This window comes from Cydia amplana, chromosome Z (assembly GCF_948474715.1).
Source record: "Cydia amplana chromosome Z, ilCydAmpl1.1, whole genome shotgun sequence".
NCBI classification, from domain to species: Eukaryota; Metazoa; Arthropoda; class Insecta; order Lepidoptera; family Tortricidae; genus Cydia; species Cydia amplana.
Genome location: NC_086096.1, coordinates 16474935 through 16495057, shown reverse-complemented (window position 1 = coordinate 16495057; position 20123 = coordinate 16474935). Strand labels below are relative to the sequence as shown.

The following is a 20123-nucleotide window of genomic DNA, read 5'->3' as shown; positions in this document are numbered from 1 at the left end:
ATGCATGATGGGGACAAGACAGTAACAAGTGAGGTCGACATTGCGAATGCCCTAGCCAAACGTTTTGAAGCCAACTATGTGACGGAGTCAAATGACACGGTACCTCCTATTGCATGCCCTCGGATCCAGGAATCCTTATGTGACATCACTATTTCGGAAGATAAAGTTTGGAACAAATTAAAGAAGTTACGTGAAGATACTTCTATGGGCCCCGACGGAATCCCAGCAGTCTTGCTAAAGAAATGTAAAGCTATTTTGCCATCACTTACGCATATAATGAAGGAGTCATTTCACACATCAAACGTGCCGCAGAAGTGGAGAAACGCTTTAGTGACACCTATCTATAAAAAGGGAGACAAACTCAACCCCAACAACTACAGGCCAATCAGTCTAACTTGTCTAGCAGTTAAGCTAATGGAGTCTATTATAAACGACGAAATAAGGCTATTCCTAGATGGGAATCATATAATTGTCGACCAACAACACGGCTTTATGAAGAGAAGATCCACTGTCACTAACCTACTAGCATGTGTCAAGGTCTGGTCAAGCCATATGGATAATGCAGAACCAATCGACGTCATATACCTGGACTATGAAAAAGCTTTTGACAGAGTACCTCATCGTAGACTCCTGGCTAAACTTGAGCATTTTGGCATAAGAGGTAAGCTTCTACAATGGATAGAATCGTTTCTAAGAGACAGAAAATTTAGAGTGCGCATCGCTGACAGTGTCTCTGATGAATTTGATGTCTGGAGCGGCGTCCCACAGGGATCGGTCATCTCAACCACCATGTTCAGCATATTTGTTACCGACTTGCAAACCACCATTGAATCCAACTTCAGCTTTTTTGCAGATGACTCCAAGCTGTTTGTAAACCCTATGATAGACCATAGCAAACTACAGTCAGATCTGAACCGAATTAGGGACTGGTGCCTAAACTGGCTTATAAACCTCAACGAATCAAAATGCACAGTCCTCCATATGCACAAGAAAAACCCCAAGTTGCCCTACACTTTAAACAACGTGCAATTAGCAGGAACCACGACCCAACAAGACCTAGGAGTCATTATGTCTGACGATCTCAAGTGGGAACCCCATATTTCACAAATGATAAAAAAGGCTAATTCCATAATCTACATAATCAGAAAAGCTTTTCGTATTCTCACCACCGAAACAATGCTAAAGATATACAAGACCTACATAAGACCAATTCTGGAATATGGCTTTCAGATATGGAATCCATACTTCAAAAAAGATATTGACATGATCGAGCGAGTACAGCGTAGATTTACTAAAATTCCCGCACGGCTAAAGTCACTTTCGTACGAGGAAAGATTAGTCAAGCTGGGCCTGACAACACTGCAAAAAAGGCGGGAACGTGGCGACTTGATCGAGACGTTCAAAATTATGCATGGATATTACGACTGTCCAGAGCTAAGCGACCTGTTCACTCGAAACCCAAACACGCGCACAAGAGGACACTACCTTAAACTAGTAACAACAAAGCATAAAACAAATATCGGGAAAAACTTTATTGCAAATCGTATAGTAAATGCTTGGAACAAATTACCCTCTGAAGTTGTGAACTCTACAAGTGTGAATCAATTTAAAAATAGACTCGACAAACTATCAAAACAGTGAAATCGTGCTAAGTGAACTATGATTTAGACGCACCAGCATCAGCTGCCTGTCTAAAATGAAATAATAATAATAATAATACCTCGGCTATATCTTATTTTTTCATTTATTTAGATGCTTATATCATTAGCTATAGTCAAAATATTATACAAAAATTATACTGCTATACTATAAGTATATTTTAGATCGCAGGCAGCTAGACCCTCCAACATGAGTTTTAATTTATCTGTGTAAGAAGGTTAATTAATTATTAATAATAACTTTTTGTACAAAACAATGAATCATTGGCGATCTGTTGGCGATAATATGAAATTGGCCATGGATTTTGTCAACTGTCACATTACAGTTAAACCCACAAAAAACAAAATGATACTGACCATGTAATTTTTTCTAAAATTTTATAAATTTCTAGTATTTTTTTCTTAACAAATTGCACTAAATACGGTTAAACAAAATTTGGCGAAATGTCTGTGAACAAAGAGGTCGTGGACGAGCACGTTAGCGGGGCGGGGGACGTCGAGGCCAAGCCGGAGCCCGTGCCGCCGAAGCCTGTGGTCCCTGATGTGGAGCTTATCGTCGACGGCTTCGGATTCATGCCCAGGACAGCATCGGGAGCCTCCCGCACCAAACCGGACCCGGGAGATGAAGACGAGCGTTTGCGGAGCGCTTGCGGTTCCAGCAGTAACATCGACGTCGTACGGAGGTACACTTGGAAGACGAAAAATAAAATGATGGTTCAGGTATGGTGGCATCTTATTAGCTATTAAAATTATTATTTCTAAGACATTTATTTCAATAATAAACGAAATAATATTTACAATAAATATTTCGTTTATTATTGAATATAATAATTAGAAAGTAGAGGTTTTTACATTCTTGTCTAATGCAGAAACCAGTGTCATGCATGTCTCTTGTTATGGTAGAGCGACTGGCTGGTAGGGTCGCCCCGAGCTGCAAGATCGCGTCTAATCAATGCATGTTTTCTTTAGATGTAAAGCGGTTGTTTATGATATTTACAGGTGATTACCTATGGCGCAACAATAACGGTTATTAAAGTTCCAGACAAGAGAGGAAATCCTGATGATGTCATCGCGGGGTTCGATACATTAGAAGGTCAGTAAAAATATTATTATATCCATGTCAGATATATAGGACACCGTAAGATTGTGAACCCGTTAGTTTACAATCTAACGTAGGTTAGGTTAGTTTATAATATCCTTACCGTCAGTTTATAATTTAACTAGCGAGGTTATAAACTGACGAGTGTTTACAATTTTACGGTGACATATATATAAAATTTAAAAATTACATTGAGAATTGAGAATATTGAGAATGCTTCAATTGTGTTCTATATTGTATGTGTACAAGTGTATCAAGAAAAATCAATAATGATACATTTTGTTAAAAGTTGTTTTAAACTGTACGATACAAGAGGCATGATCTGTGTCTATTGCGCTTTATGAGAGGAACAATAAGACATATGTGTGTATGTGTGTGTGTGTGTGTGTGTGTAAGATATACATATGTGTATATGCTTCAAACTTTTATTTAGAAAAAAAAAACAGTGTTGGTTGCCAATAGCAAGTCAATGCGCCTAAAAATCTGATTGAATTACAGAATACTTCCAAAAGCGGAATCCGTATTTTGGAGCGACAATAGGACGCTACGCGAACTACATTCGCGAGGCGACCTGTGTGGTGCGGCCTTCGGGCAGGATGTACATGCTGTCCATGAATAGGGGTCACAATCATTACAATGGCGGCTACATCGGATTCGATAAGGTCAGTAAAAAATTATGTGATCGTTTTCAGGTTGTACTTAAATATTGCACTGTATTAATTACATAATACGTGACCTTATCTGCTAGAGCAAGTATAGTTTCTTCTTGGGGATGCGCAGATTAAAAAATATCCTGCATGTAATCATGGTAGCATCTGAAATTTGGACGTCATGCAAAGGTTAAGCCTGTGTGTGCCCGTAAACGACGGTTCCTGCCACGGTAGCTGAAAGAGCCTACCGGTGCGGTGCCTACTGTCAGGAGACAGCAGGATTGAGCCTAACGGCAGAAAGAGCCTACCAATTATCAATTTCTGTAAATCATCTGCAACTAAATTAAGTATACAAATATGTTGTTGGCTTAAAGACAAATCTGTCTGTTTTAGGTATACTATCGAATGTGAGAATTGATCTCTAACAATCTAGTTGAGCACAAGGACCGGAAAACCCCTCTTTACGCTTAATCCTATCCATTCGGTAACCCAATCAATTCGGTTACCGTATCATTCGGTAACCCTATCATACTGTTACCTGATTGTAACGGTAAGCTTATTGAAACGGTAACCTTAACCTTTAACCGAGTTAATCTCAAAACCCTATCGCGTTAGGGTTTTTGTTAGGGGTTTTTAACCGGTTTTTATTCAGTTATGGTAACCTTTATTATCGGTTGCTTATTGGTTTGCTACATTCGTATTTAGTGATGTGCCGTCAGTCAAATACCTACTAAAAGAAATAGTTAATTTATTAATAGAACTAATAGTTTATTTTGTTATTTTTGTAATTTTTTTTTAATTTTGCTTATTTTAATGTTTTTGTTTATTTAAATGTTTTTGTTTATTTTATATATTTTGTTTATTTAGTTTATTTTGTTTATTATGTTTTTTAATTTTTTTTTTATTTTTTTTATTTTTTTTTTATTTTTTTATTTATTTTATTTTTTTTATTTTTTTTTATTTTTTTATTTTTTTTATTTATTTTATTTATTTTATTTGTTTTATTTGTTTTATTTGTTTTATTTGTTTTATTTGTTTTATTTGTTTTATTTGTTTTATTTGTTTTATTTGTTTTATTTGTTTTATTTGTTTTATTTGTTTTATTTGTTTTATTTGTTTTATTTGTTTTATTTGTTTTATTTAATTTATTTAATTTATTTTGTTTATTTTATTTATTTTATTTATTTTATTTATTTTATTTATTTTATTTATTTTATTTATTTTATTTATTTTATTTATTTTATTTGTTTTATTTGTTTTATTTGTTTTATTTGTTTTATTTGTTTTATTTGTTTTATTTGTTTTATTTGTTTTATTTGTTTTATTTGTTTTATTTGTTTTATTTGTTTTATTTGTTTTATTTGTTTTATTTGTTTTATTTGTTTTATTTGTTTTATTTGTTTTATTTGTTTTATTTGTTTTATTTGTTTTATTTGTTTTATTTGTTTTATTTGTTTTATTTGTTTTATTTGTTTTATTTGTTTTATTTGTTTTATTTGTTTTATTTGTTTTATTTGTTTTATTTGTTTTATTTGTTTTATTTGTTTTATTTGTTTTATTTGTTTTATTTGTTTTATTTCTTTTATTTGTTTTATTTGTTTTATTTGTTTTATTTGTTTTATTTGTTTTATTTGTTTTATTTGTTTTATTTGTTTTATTTGTTTTATTTGTTTTATTTGTTTTATTTGTTTTATTTGTTTTATTTGTTTTATTTGTTTTATTTGTTTTATTTGTTTTATTTGTTTTATTTGTTTTATTTGTTTTATTTGTTTTATTTGTTTTATTTGTTTTATTTGTTTTATTTATTTTATTTATTTTATTTATTTTATTTATTTTATTTATTTTATTTATTTTATTTATTTTATTTATTTTATTTATTTTATTTATTTTATTTATTTTATTTATTTTATTTGTTTTATTTATTTTATTTATTTTATTTATTTTATTTATTTTATTTATTTTATTTGTTTTATTTGTTTTATTTATTTCGTTTATTTATTTATTTTGTTTATTTTATTTATCTTATTTATTTTGTTCATTTTATTTATCTTATTTATTTTATTAGGATAAAGTTCATTTATTTAACTTAAAAGGTAATAATAAAAAAACATTACAACTATGTATTAAAAATTTTAAACCTAAACTAAAATTAAAATAAACCTACTTAAAAATTAAACTAATACTTATAATATTATATAAAAACTAAAATGCAATACTAATAAAATAGATGAAAATAATATAATTTATTTTATTTGTTTTATTTATTTCATTTATTTTATTTGTTTTATCTATTTTATTTGTTTTATTTATTTTAGAAACTTACAAAATTAAAAGTAGTAGTAACTACAAAAGTTAAATTAATTCAGAATAACATTCTAATTGAATAAAACGTTATTTAGTATAATCCTACATCTGGAATAAATATTCCGTTTTGTCTTTTTAATTTAAAATAAAAGTGTCATGATTTATTCACTTTCATTTTATTCTAAAATAACGAGTGCAAGAATTATTCTTATTCAAATCGATTGGAATAAGAATGAAATTTCTGTTTTTATTCTTATTCTTATTCAAGTTATTTTTTGCCCAAATCTGCTCTAGATTACTCTCGTGTTGTTGAAGGTGACTATTGAACAAAATCTGCAAAATATATTTCGTGTATGAAGTCAATTATTTGCACTTCCTAGTACCTAATAACATGAAGATAATAAATATACCTACACAGGCGAAGCAACATGCGTATTTAAATCGAAACGCTGCGCTCCGCTGGCACGCGCGCTACAACGCAAGTGCACCGAATGTTTAAAGGTCGTGGTATTTTCTATTGTATTAGGATATTTAGGATTAAGCAGAATGCGGTGAGAGTCATAGTGACAACAATAAAGCCTTATTATTGTACTACACTACAGTATTGTTATCAGTGCTCTGCCGTGTCATGACTAATTGATGTAATTGTAGATACATGAGTTAGTGGTAACAAGGTTAAATGGCATTTATTTGGTCATATTATATGCAGTACAATGTATATAGATAATAAAATGAATTTCACCCCTCTTTTCAATGGTCGGATTAATTTAAATTTTTTGAAGCCTTCGAAACAGTGATGATAATTTTATAATGAAGCTACATAGAAAGTAAACTGCGAAATTATAATTATGATGGTTCAATGTATATTTCTTTGCGTATTAAGTATGTATTTTGTTTATTATTCCTATCAGCCTTGAGGTCTTACGTATGCTATCTCTTTCACACCTACGGAAAGTGAATGAGATAGTAAATTACTGCAGGTAAGAAAAGAGTCCTACGCTTATCACTATAATTAAATAGATTTGCAGAAAGTTGCAGGCGTGTTTCCACTTGAGACCGTCATTTATTACTCATTGGCAATAACAATAGGATTAAGTCGTGGCGTGGTGAATTCTTTGTCAGCGTTTGCTAAACACGTGCGGCAAGCGTTGTGTCAAACGATATTAATACCTGTTAATTTCCGTCTAAATAATAAATGCAAATTTTAAATATCAGAAGAGCTTTTAAAAACACCATAAGTCTTGGTAGTAACTCGGATACTGAAACCACATACTATAGTTCATTTTTTTTTGCATTAGAAATAAGGTAAACAATCTTGATGTCTCTTTTTTAATTGAAAAGCACATTTTAAAAATAAGTTACGGTAAATATGTAACAATTCTCTGGAATCTAATACGATCTTTTATAGTCTTCTGCTTTCATAAGTAATAGTTATGGTTTTTAAAAAGTGGTTTTCAATTAAAAGACATGTCAAAATCGCTTACCTTCTTTCAAGTTCTTTCTAATGCTAAAAAAAACGAACTATAAACATAATTCGAAAACAGAAAAAAATCATGAGTATTTTCCCCATTTGTTCCTGCCCAACGTGATCGCCGCGATACATGAGGCGGGGACATATGGGAATGATTCAAATGAAGCGCCTATTCCCATCTGTGCCCGGCGGGGAGAAATAGGAATACACCATATCGAGCCATTCCTTATCCTACCTTTAAAAACATCTTTTTTAGGGTTCCGTACCCAAAGGGTATAAACGGGACCCTATTACTAAGACTCCTCTGTCCGTCTGTCTGTCACCAGGCTGTATCTCATGAACCGTGATAGCTAGGCAGTTGAAATTTTCACAAATAATTAATTTCTGTTGCTGCTATTACAACAAATACTAAAAACAGCATATAATAAATATCTAAGTGTGGCTCCCATACAACAAACGTGATTTATTTGCTGGTTTTTGCGTAATGGTGCGGAACCCTTCCTGCGCGAGTCAGACTCGCACTTGGCCGGTTTTTTATTTTTTACATTAATTTAGGCACAGTGAGCCATTGAAGAGTTTCGCTATCCACCATCCGTTCAGAGCAGCTGAATTGTACCTGATGATTTAGTTATCACATTAAAATAAATACGAGTATCGTCCAATACCAAGACTATACGGCAGTAAATTAAATTTGTAAGATTTTATTGCATAAAATCAGGTATAAATTAGTCAAGAAACATAGTAGTTTCTTGTCTAATTTACTCCTATCTATACGTAACGTCTATACGGCACCCAGACTACATGTTTAATCCAGGAATATTATTTAGAATATAAAATCATGATTATATTTATTTGATTAAGAATGAGATTATTTCTTATTCAATTTTTTCACATACGAATTATTTCCGATCAAAATTATTTGAATAATTTTGACGGGAATAAAATCAACATGATTTTATTCTTAGGAATTCTTATTTAAATAATGATTTTATTCTTGAATGCCCAACACTGCTTACTAAGTATGTATGTATCTATTTAATTTAATCAAAACTATTTCACCTACCAATGTTATAGATACCCAATGAATATGTATAATGAATTCTGGTATTAATGAAAGATTTGTAGTATTAAAATAAGTTTATAACTGCTATAGATATATATTTTCTGTACGCTGCATTAAGCGGTACAAGGTAAATTACGACTTTTAGCTCATACAACTCACCGCATCTGAAAACATTTTAAACTAAAGTCTATTTTTTATTCGGTAGACTAAAATGACATTTCATAGTATGAACATCATGTGTCATTTCATTTCATACTATGAAATGTCATTTTAGTCTACCGAATAAAAAAATAGACTTTAATTGCTTATTATAAAATAAGCTCATAATAACTAGTACATATGTCATTTGTTAACAATGGTAAAATATCTACCACAATCCGCTAGCGCATGTATCTTTATCACAAAGTGATTTTTTTTAAATCACTTAAGATAAATTATACCTAACTAGGTACCAGTAAAATTACTAGTTAGGTGAAAATTTTTCTTTAAATCAGTCTTTAATCTGTAGGTACCAAGTGTGAATCCGAAAATAAAAATAATAATCTAAGTAGCATAAAATATAACTAAATAATAGCAGATATTACTAGGATATGATGTTGTTTACTTGCAACCCCTTTTCTAAAAATTTCTAAACTAGAATTGCTCCGAAATTAACAAAAACAAGGAACACACAGGTATAAAGATAAACAAAGGAATGGCCGCGCTGCGGCTGTCGCTCACTTATGTTTTCAATTTTAGCTTAAGGACTCAAAGTACAATATTGTTTGAATTGACAATAAGCGAAGTTACCGGCAAAAAAACTTGTTTGTGCTGGAGGCTTCATAGACCGCCCATGCCAACCACGGTTATTCAATAATAAGTTGAATTTAAGTCTGCGTAAAGATTACAATCGTTTGAACTGGTTCAAAACCTTATTATGAGGTAACAGAATAGACTGGGTTTTTATTTCGGTTACCGGTAACAGGGGTTAACTCGATCTGATACGGTTACCGAATCAAAGTGTTACCTTATCAGACGGTTACCGTTATGGTAGGGGTTTTTATAACCACTTCTAAAATAACCCTATGAAAAACCCCGGTTAAGGTAACCGGTTCCGGTCCCTGGACTTGAGCATGCACAAAACAATCTGAAATTTGCTTGATACACATAGATAACTATAGCTGTTGCCCGCGACTTCGTACCCGTGGATTAGTATATTTTCCCCATACAAACTTTGGATCCCCATTTCACCCTTTAGGGGATGAATTTTGAAAAATCCTTTCTTAGTGGACCCTAGGTAGGTAGGTAGGTAGGCTAGGTGGTAGGGTCCTTATAAGGAACCTACTTGCCAAATTTGGTCTTTCTAGTCCCAGCGGTTTGGGCTGTGCGTTGATTTAAGTCAGTCAGTCAGGTCTTTCACGTTTATATATATAGATAATGCAACATTTTATGGTTTACAGGTTAACTGGCGATCTTACGTGGTCGGCAATAAGGTGATAATGAGCCACGTATCGGAACGCTTCAGCGAGGGCTATCCTGGCACAGTGATGACACAAATCACGTACGAGGTCACTTGCGACAACTCTATCAAGATAGAAATGAGATGTACAACCAACGAGCCGACCATCATCAATCTCAGCCATTCGCCTTATTTTAATTTAGCCGGACATGTAAGTGCATACAGTTCGAGCACGAAGGCAGAAGATTCGGGGGGTGAGGAAACGGAGTGATGTGAGGTGTGCGCCTCCGCCAGGCATCGGGAAAAAGGGGGTTAATTTCGCTTCTTATGACTTCATGCGCCAACTATTCGCTAGGTGCACGGCTGGTGCTGCCCTCAAATAAATGGACTATCTATCTAAAATTAGTTCATGCGGCTGCCGCTAGTACTAATGGCAGACATTCCATAAGATTACCTGTGTTTGTGACGATCAGCGCCACTTCCCCCTCCACCGACTGCGCACCTTGCCAATAGATATACCTATTTAATTTATTTAAAAACTAGCGACCCGCCCCGGCTTCGCACGGGTTAACAAATTATACATAAAAACCTTCCTCTTGAATCACTCTATTAAAAAAAAAACCGCATCAAAATCCGTTGCGTAATTTTAAAGATCTAAGCATACAGACAGACAGACAGACAGCGGGAAGCGACTTTGTTTTATACTATGTAGTGATGTAGTGAGCGTCTTTAATTTTGCACACAGAAGCTATATTATAATAACTAATAAGAGTACCTACCTAAAAGAAAAGACTGTTGTAACATCTATTAAATTCTAATAACCATAAAGATGCATGTTTGGTGAATTTGGTGTAATTTATTTTCACACTAATATAAAATATGTGACGTCCCACGGATAAAGGTACCTTATGGCCGTTGGCGCTTACGCTATTATTAACGCCGCTCCGCCGCCGCGCGCTATTATTATTGCGGCGCTATGCGACGTAAGCGCCAAGTGCCATAAGGTACCTTTTGCCGTGGAACGTCACATATGTACTCTCCCTTCGGCTTCGGTCACGGCGACTGTTTCAGCTCTGTTATACATTGACTACTATATTATTTGTGTACTATAAATGATATCAAATACAAAAAATGTGATTCCAGCATGCCGGCTGTGAAAACATGTACGACCACATATTCACGATTAACGCCGATAAGTACACTGCTACGGACGAGGATGGCCTAGTCACCGGTAAGGCGCTTAAATGATCTACATTTCTTATATGAACAAATAAACTTTAGTCTCCAATTAGTAATTTAATATGCTGCATTCACATGACAGCGCGGTAGAAATAACAAACATCCATCTCATTGCTCCACGTAATATAACAGAATGTTGCCAATTATAGTTCTACTAACTTTTGCCCGCGACTTCGTCGGCGTGGAATAAGTAATTTGGGTACCTTACTTTTTAAACAAATCTGCTTTTTATTCATCCTTCATTTCATCCCCAAATTGGTGCACTCTATAAATTTTCACCCCATTTCTACTCCCTAAAGGGATGATTTCGGGTATAAATACTATTCTATATCCCTCCCCGCAGCTCATAATATCCGCATACCAAGTTTCATCTAAATTGGTTCAGCAGTTATTGATTTCCCATACAAAGTTCCACCCCCCCTTTCCCTTTTCACACCCTTGAGGGGTGAGTTCTGGGATAAAAAGTATCCTACGTCCTTTCCCGGAACTCAAAGTGTCTATATGCCAAATTTAAACTAAATCGGTTCAGCGGTTTAAGCGTGAAGAGGTACAGACAGACACACAAACACATTTTCGCATTTATAATATTAGTATGGATTATACATAGTAGGTACTTACATTTTCTTCCTATGGTGTATATTGTACATTAAAATGTACATTCTTATTTAATTTTTGCTGTTATATTATATTATGTTATGTTCTGTTCTGTTTTTGGGTTATTGCTCATGGTAGTCATGGTGTTTCATTTCATTGCCTTTCAGGAGAGAGAAAAGTGGTCGGGGGGACATCCTTTGACTTTAGAGTACCCCGAGTACTACGCGTGCAGCTGCCCAAAATACCTAACGGTGGCTACGATATGAACTTCTGCATCACGCAAGGCACGGATCAGGACCTGACGTTCCATGCCAGGTAATATCGTAAATACCTAAGTAACGTGTTACTCTCAGGGGCCCTAGCCAAGATTATAGTCGAGAGTGGAGGCCCTAAACGACGGCGTTGCATGAACAAAAGATTTCCTGTGGCAGGATTGGTCCTTAGGATCCAAGGATGGATTTAAGAAGTGGAGCCACCGAGATTTTTTATGTAAAATTTTAGGGGGGGGGGGGGCTCAAATTTATCTTGTTATCTATATTATTTAAGCTACTAGGCCAAGTTTGCTATTATTTTCATATAAATCGGGGCTGCCGAATTCATTTATGATATCATAATGACACCATTCCGAAGAAAAAATACATAAAACATGAAAAAAATACTTTTTTTATAAAATTCCTCTTCACGCTTAAACTGCTGAACCAATTTAGTTGAAATTTGGTATAGAGATAGTTTGAATCCCAGGGAAGAATATACGATACTTTTAATCTCAAAAATAATCCCTTAAAGGTGTGAAAAGGGAGGTGGAGATTTGTACGGGGATTCAATAACCGCTGAACCGATGTAGATAAAATTTTGTATAGAGATAGTTCCCGTAGTAGATAGTCCCGGGGAAGAACACAGGACAGTTTTTATCCCAAAAAAAAAAATCCCTTAGAAAAATGAAAGGTAAGGTGTAGGATTGGGAATCAATATGGGGAATCAATAAACGCTGAATCGATTTGGATGAAATCTATATGTCTATATCTTTGATTTAGTTGAAAATGATACTAAACTTGACTTAGAATCTAAACTTATTAACCTCAGACGTCGGAGACGCTTAAAACCCTGGGTGGCTCCACTTAAATCCATCCTTGGGTCCTAAGGACCAATCCTGCCAATGGAAATCTCTTGTTCATGCAACGCCGTCGTTGACCTTTTTCGTTGTTGAGCACACTCGAATAAGATAATCGTTGATAGAAAACGCCAACATTCCAATCGTTCGCTACGGAGCGTAAACGATTGGAATGTTGGCTGCGCATCTTGCGCAGCGACGCCATTTTCCATAGTGCTGGCTAGAGTGGGGTCGTTGTGGTTTACCGAGAACAGCGGTCACGAAAACGGTCGTCTGTCCCATACCTGTATCCAACGAGTAAAATTATCACGGAGCTCTTATTTTTTAGTAGTGGGTAATGTTTTAGAATAATAGCTTTATGTTTATAATTTTGATTTGCAGAGCTCTCCATCCATTGACGGGTAGAGTGCTGGAGATGTACAGTAATAAGCCCGGCATGCAGTTCTATACTGGAAACTTGCTTCCCGATCCTGATAAAATTGTAGAGGTCAGTAGATTTGATTAGGGACCGGCCCTAAGAAAGGCGCCTAAGAGATATGAGTGATATGACAGAATTGGCCAGCATCATTACACCCCAGGTTTTGCATCTGTCCTTCCAAACCAAAGGAGAAACTAGGCCTTATAAGGATAAGTTCGATTTCCTCAAAGTTTTCCTACACCGAAAATCGACTGGTTATATTTCATACAAAAGTTCCGAAAAACTCTTTGGAATGGCTTGATTCACGAAAGGTTGAGGGGATTTCACGTGAGAATTTTGACAGTTGAGTACAAATCTCGCGCCAGCTCTATGATTCTATACCTATACGAATCGGGGTTCAAACTTGCGACTGGTTTGAAAGTTGTACTGCCTATTGGCAGGTTGGTAATGGATGTAAAGTAGATATTTAACCTTTTGGACGCCAATGACCGATATATGCGCACTGTAGGTTCAACGCCAAAGACCGATTAATCGGTCTAAGACCACAGAGCAACATCGACCTACGTGCATATACATAAGGTTCAACTTCAGTTTTGACAGCTTTTGTGTTTGACATGGCGTGGAAAAGGTTAAGCTAGCATTAGCGAAGTACCTAAGTTTTTTCACTAAAACATTATTTTAATTGAGAATTAACGTGATACAAGGATGGGCCTGAACCATCACTTTAATAGGTGAAAATCAGGAGATTTTGGGTTGTAATTTATACGGCCCGTCTGCACAATACCCGTATAATACGGATATTGTGCAGTACAATCAGCATATCGTACCCAGTTACATATACTAGCAGGAATATAACAATTTTAATTTTCGATTGTTAAAATTGTCGAGCAGAAATAAACTTGTTTTTATTTTTATTTATTACGTAAACAATTTGTCGTCTGTAGCCACTGCCGGGTGATGGAGAGGAGGAGAGCGAGGGAGAAGGCGAGCATGGTGAAGAAAGCGAGTCTGAGGATGAACAAGGAAGTAATGCAGATTCTATAGAACATAAACAGGTGATTACCATAATACGTATAGTTGCATAGGCAGATTAGAGTCTGTGCGGAAAGAGAAGAGTCGTGGAATGTGTTGGGCCCCATACATTCCATGACTTTTCTCTTTCCGCACAGACTATATATACTTAACGTTGGAAATTTTTAATTTTACGAGTACTTTAAGGCCCGAACAACAAAGTTATGGCTTTGAATCGATTTATAGAAGCGTCAAATCCACGTTATCGACCTTCTTCACATAGCTATCTATACTATTTAATATTATAAATGCGATAGTTACTGATATTTGGTATTGAGGTAGCATGAGTTCCATTTCAGGTGTAAAACTATGGAAGTGGTTAAAAAATACTACCTAATTCTGCGCAGACGCAGTCACGGGCAAAAGCTAGTAGAATATATATGTATAGTCTGTTCGGAAAGAGAAGAGTCGTGCAATGTATTGGGCTCCATACATCCCACGACTCTTCTCTTTCCGCACAGACTATAAATGTATAAGAATGACAGCATAAGAGACAAGTGTTACCACCAGTTTTGACAATGACATATTCTCTCACGACTAGGTACATATACTACTTAGATTGTTAACCAAGAGATGAAATGATATCTTTAACTCGAGTTAAACACTCTACTTTTAATTTCGAATACGATAAAAGTACAATACATGTTTTTTTTAAACATAACTAAGTATACAATTTATAGTATTTCTGAGGGTACTTTCAATTAACAATTTAGGTAATAGTATCGTTACTAGTATTTATGGAATGGGGAGCTACATGTCGGAATGGAAATTGTGTAGTAACAAATTCATTAAAAACTAAATTTCAATTGCCAATCGTAAAAAAATAAAAAAATCTTACTTAAAAAAGTAAAATGCTTTAGTGCGAAAAGAAACTTATCACTTTCTGCTCTAAAGCATTTTATTTTTGGTAACGTTATCTATAACGTTACCTAAAATAAAATCTATAGATCCCTAGTGGTAGGGGAGCCCAAGAGGGGATTTTTGTGTTTACTCTAGCGCGTCAGATTAAGATATGAGTGATATCTTGCTACCCCGTGTAGTCTACCTTTACCCCTTTTAGCCATCTATGTTGAGCCCTTGGTTGGTTGGTGGGGGGTTCAACAATTTGTTAAGCAGCTTGTGGATTTGGTTATATTAGTCCAATTTTAATTTTTAACAAGCAGAAACGTCTGCGAACGATGCTATTAAGCTTAGAATAAATTTAAAAGTGGAAAAATTACTGTCTTGGGTGAGACTTGAACTCACGGCCTCTGGATCGATACTCCAGCGCTCTGCCATCTGAGCCACCAAGACCTCATCCATAGCCAGCAAATCTTTCCACCATATTATGGGTCAAGGGGACCGTAGCGACATCTACCGTAAGAGTGTTACACTTCATAAACGGCTACCGGAGTTCCAAGTCATATTGGAAATTCACCAGTTACGATGTGCTACCCATACTAATTTTAATTTTTAACAAGCAGAAACGTCTGCGAACGATGCTATTAAGCTTAGAATAAATTTAAAAGTGGAAAAATTACTGTCTTGGGTGAGACTTGAACTCACGGCCTCTGGATCGATACTTCAGCGCTCTGCCATCTGAGCCACCAAGACCTCATCCATAGCCAGCAAATCTTTCCACCATATTATGGGTCAAGGGGACCGTAGCGACATCTACCGTAAGAGTGTTACACTTCTTAAACGAATTCTTCTATAATTGTGCTATTACTAAATTTGATAATTATTTGCACGCATTTCCTTAATCTGACGTTTACAATGTAAAAATTAGGGGTCAAACTTATTTTCGTCAGATTAATAAAATGCCTACAAATAAGTGTTATATTAAGTTATAGAAAAAATATAGCATTAACGTGGACAAAAACGACCAAACCCAAAACTGCTTAACGATTTCTTAACCCTCCACCAACCTCCCGAAATTTAAATTTTTTTGTAGACGCTTTCCGGCTCGCTGGAAAAAACAAATTATATAACTTTTTTTGTCTTCTTATCATCTAATATTTCGATTCCAATAGGTCTGTACGACGCTCGAGTAAGTACACGTTTAGCATCGTCGGCTCCCCAATTGACATTATTTTGTTTCCTCTCTCGAAACGATCATATAATACATTTCTTTTATTATTTAATGGGCTTACTCATGGCCACAGACTAGCCGAGGTGAAGATGTGGCCTACGATGAAACGAGCCTGCCCAGAAGGTGCCTGTTCACCCTTGATTTGATTTGACATATATTACAGTCATATAGCCGTAGGTACGGCACGTACGTGTGCCTACAGCGTATGAACAATTTCCGTACTAACATACATTCGAAGCTCTTTGGCGTCATTAAATATGAATACGCCTAAAATACTTTTACTATCTTTTGATTTTACTTTTATGCCCATAAAAGTGGTTAGACCAATCCAATTTTAAGTTCATAAATAGCAACTTTCATGCACTTTATTTAGCACCATACTACAATGACGATACTCTCGGCATTGTATGGGGGCTGTCGGCGGATAAAGATGTTTTATATATATTTCGCAGGGCAAGGCGGGCTACGGCTACGTACCCCTGATGGGAAAAGCCGGCACTATGTACAAGAAGCATGGCCTGTTTTGCCTCATGCCACAGAATTTACCCGACGCAGCCAATCATGTAAGATAATATATGCTTATACTTAATTGTTTAACCTTTTGGACGCCAATGACCGATATATCCGCACCGTGGGTTCAACGCCAAAGACCGATTAATCGGTCACAGACCACAGAGCAACATAGACCTACGTGCATATGCATAAAGTTCAATTTCAGTTTTGACACTTCGGTGACGTGGCGTCAGCGTGACAGCTTTTGTGTTTGACACGGCGTCGAAAAGGTTAATAACATACCTAATTAACGTGGGGCACTATGTACAGTAGCGACCAAAAGTATTTAACAATAACAACAACTTGATATTGTATGCGTCATTTTCCTTTTCTCAACTTATTTCTTGCTATGTAAGGTAATTAATAGCTTAAAACCGCCTTGAAACGAGTAAAAAGTTTAGTTTTTATTTATTTAAAATATACCTTAACCTGGCCACATAAATGAGTTCGTTCGTGAGTTCGTCGCCTTAACCTTACCTCAACTTCACCTTTTTAATAAAATTTACGGCCCGATTCGAACTTTAAGATACGTCAAATATTACCAGTGATCGGAATTGGTAGTGCCATTTCACGGGACTTCGGTGCGTAAGCTTAGTATGGATATACCTTTTCACCCCGAGTTTTCATATTACCTACTTCAATAGGGATGATGACACATGTTGAATTTTGTAACAAAATCTTATAGCAAATGAGCAATTTATCATAATAATGTGGATATTAAAATAAAATACGGAAATGTTACAAAAATACAGGACCTGAAAGTTTCAAAATTTAAGTTTTTTTTTAACTTCCAAAAACGATAAAAGTAAGGGTACCATTCGATTCCTTACATTTTATCCAAAAAAATATTGTACAGCATCTATATACATAAACGCAATATTTCACGGACAAAAACGCAATTTTCTTGTTTTGTCCATACTTCAAGATGGGATCTCAATGACCTTGACGTCACGTTCACTTATCCTTTTGTGAGGGGCGTTTCGCGAGTGGAGTGCGACTGTCGAACTTTGACTATAATTTCTGACTTTTGTGTTGCTTTAATGCAATGGGTCCCATATAGACAAATGATCCTAAAAACAAACCCGATCGATTGATACCATAAATGAACATTAGTCCTGTAGCCTATTAAAGACATACCAAGAAATATTTTCGTGAAAAAATAAAGAGTCTTGGAATCCCGAGTCTTATCCATGTTAAGTACAATGTTTGAGGCCATTGACCCCAAATGGCACTACCTATTCCGATCATTGAATATTACGGCTAGATACGATATAGATTAAATATGTTAGTATCAAAAGTGACGTTTTTGTTTGAAGAAAAGTCACTTTTGACACTGACATCTCTTAGTTTCTTTCATAGAATTAGAATAGACAAGAACAACTGTCAATCTTCAAAAGTGCGACCAAAAATGAAATGCAAGTGTGTGCGTAAATTGTCTATGTGAGATCAAAAATAGTGATGTCATGTTACAACATATTAATAATCTGTCGGTGTTTGATTGCTTTATCGACTACTTTTTCAAATGTATTATTTTAAACGTTAAAATTCTACGACATTATGATGAACTAGAGATGCCCCAAATAGTGGTTTTGGCCGAATAACGAATACCGAATATTCGGCCCCTCTCTCGGCCGAATACCGAATATTCGGCGACCGAATATTCGGCATGACATGCGAACATTTTGAGTCACAATTATTATGAAACCTGATCGCTAACAAAGCTCAACGTTAGATGACCTTAGCTAAGATATATTTTTGTTGAACAGCATTAATGAATAGAGTCACACAAAACAGACTCATGATAAAAATGAAATGTTTTTAATCAACAAATGCTTAAAAAAGGGTCTTCGTATTTACCAACTTTCCAAGAACACATTATAAATATTCCTACATAGTTTTTGGTTATTTTTATTGTGCAATTTTTCTTTTTAAGTAGGTGCAACAGATATTCGGTATTCGGCCGAATAGTAGGCAACATTCGGCCAAATGCCGAATATTCGCGGCATCTCTAAAAATAACACGCACTGCGTGTGCTATCAAAATCGTTACAGCCTTATCTTAGTCTAACTCTTACTGTGTTGGAAAGTGAAGTTTAAATTTACTGCTAAACATCTGCACCTTCAAAATGGTATAACAATCGTTATTATTTGAAGTCGGTTATAAAACTTATAAAGGTTAATATCTTAATTATGTCTTGTGAAGAAATGATTACATAGCTATTAATATACCGACAAGTTATCGATACTGTCATCTGAACATTTTGTCAAGCCCTAGCGTAAAGTAACAGTTTATGTTTTTACACAAAATATTTTAAATTATTGAGTAATATGATAAAATATTAGCACACAAAGGAAGAAAAACTTATAATCAACTGTATAAACCGGCTTCTTACACTTTTTATGCTGTTAATTTGACAAAATATCGTAAAGAAAATTTCGCTCGGAATATCATTATTCCTCTGAAATGAGTATTTGCTAGGTTTATTTGGCCCCGTGACACTGAAATCCGGTACACTACAGGACACTATCTTCATTGTATTACTTTATCAAATAGTTTTCTTCCGAATTTGTGTATATTTTTCAAATTGAAAATTACGGTGATACGCTCCTGGCCGTCCGCGGCCGTCGTCAAACTCAAAAATGGTCACGTTTTCTCATTTGTAGTCTAACTCTTTCGCACTCATGCGATGTTCATATACGTGATGGCTTCCCTTTCGCACACTTCAGCTGTCTGTCAAGCGCGAGCGCGACAATGACAAGTCTGTGGTTTCTTTAGTTCATATTATAAGATTTCTAATGTATGATTATATTTTTTTCAGTCGCACTTTCCCAGTCCTGTTCTGAATCCAGGTGAAGTGTATGTGCACCGAATACAATATAAATTTGGTTTATTACTTGGTAAATATGTTTAGCAAAAGTGCAGTCTTAATAATTTAAATAAACAGTGTAAAAGTTGATGTGATATTACCTATGTGTGTTTTATTTTTCCGAGCCTCTAGAATAAGGAAACTGACACATATAAAGGTGGAATTCCACCAGTGTGCGTCACTGTGCGGCGCAAGCATATTCAGTATAAAAATCGAAAATATTTGTGCCGCACAGTATCGCACACTGGTGGAATCCCGCCTTAACATTACTAGGTACAACTACACGAAAGGTTCGAGTAATAGCCCCTTTGATACTGCACGCCGTTGTATGGGAACCATGAACTTTGTGACTATGCGCTGAAACTTGGCACAGTTGATCCTTAGGTGGTCTTGAGTTGATAGAGACCGGGAGACAACGAGAGCCAACTCACATTGAGTGGGGAGGGAGGGGGGGAATTTCGACGCTGCCGCGCTTCAATTGAAGCCACATTTCTCTAAAGCTATAGGTATTAGGGCAT

General features: G+C 35.2%; 1 protein-coding gene across 2 annotated transcripts; it reads left to right on the top strand.

Moving 5' to 3' along the window:
- Nucleotides 1-2005: 2005 nt before the first annotated feature.
- LOC134660826 (galactose mutarotase-like) lies at nucleotides 2006-19703 on the top strand. 2 transcript variants are annotated; one of them, XM_063516652.1, is made up of 10 exons: nucleotides 2006-2378; nucleotides 2658-2751; nucleotides 3256-3419; nucleotides 9685-9894; nucleotides 10827-10914; nucleotides 11684-11831; nucleotides 13009-13114; nucleotides 13990-14100; nucleotides 16640-16750; nucleotides 19558-19703. In XM_063516652.1, the coding sequence occupies exons 1-10, from the start codon at nucleotides 2103-2105 to the stop codon at nucleotides 19648-19650; spliced, it is 1401 nt and encodes a 466-aa protein (XP_063372722.1). In that variant the 5' UTR covers nucleotides 2006-2102; the 3' UTR covers nucleotides 19651-19703. The 2 variants fall into 2 exon arrangements, with proteins under 2 accessions (XP_063372722.1, XP_063372723.1); XM_063516653.1 differs by lacking the exon at nucleotides 13990-14100.
- Nucleotides 19704-20123: the final 420 nt, after the last annotated feature.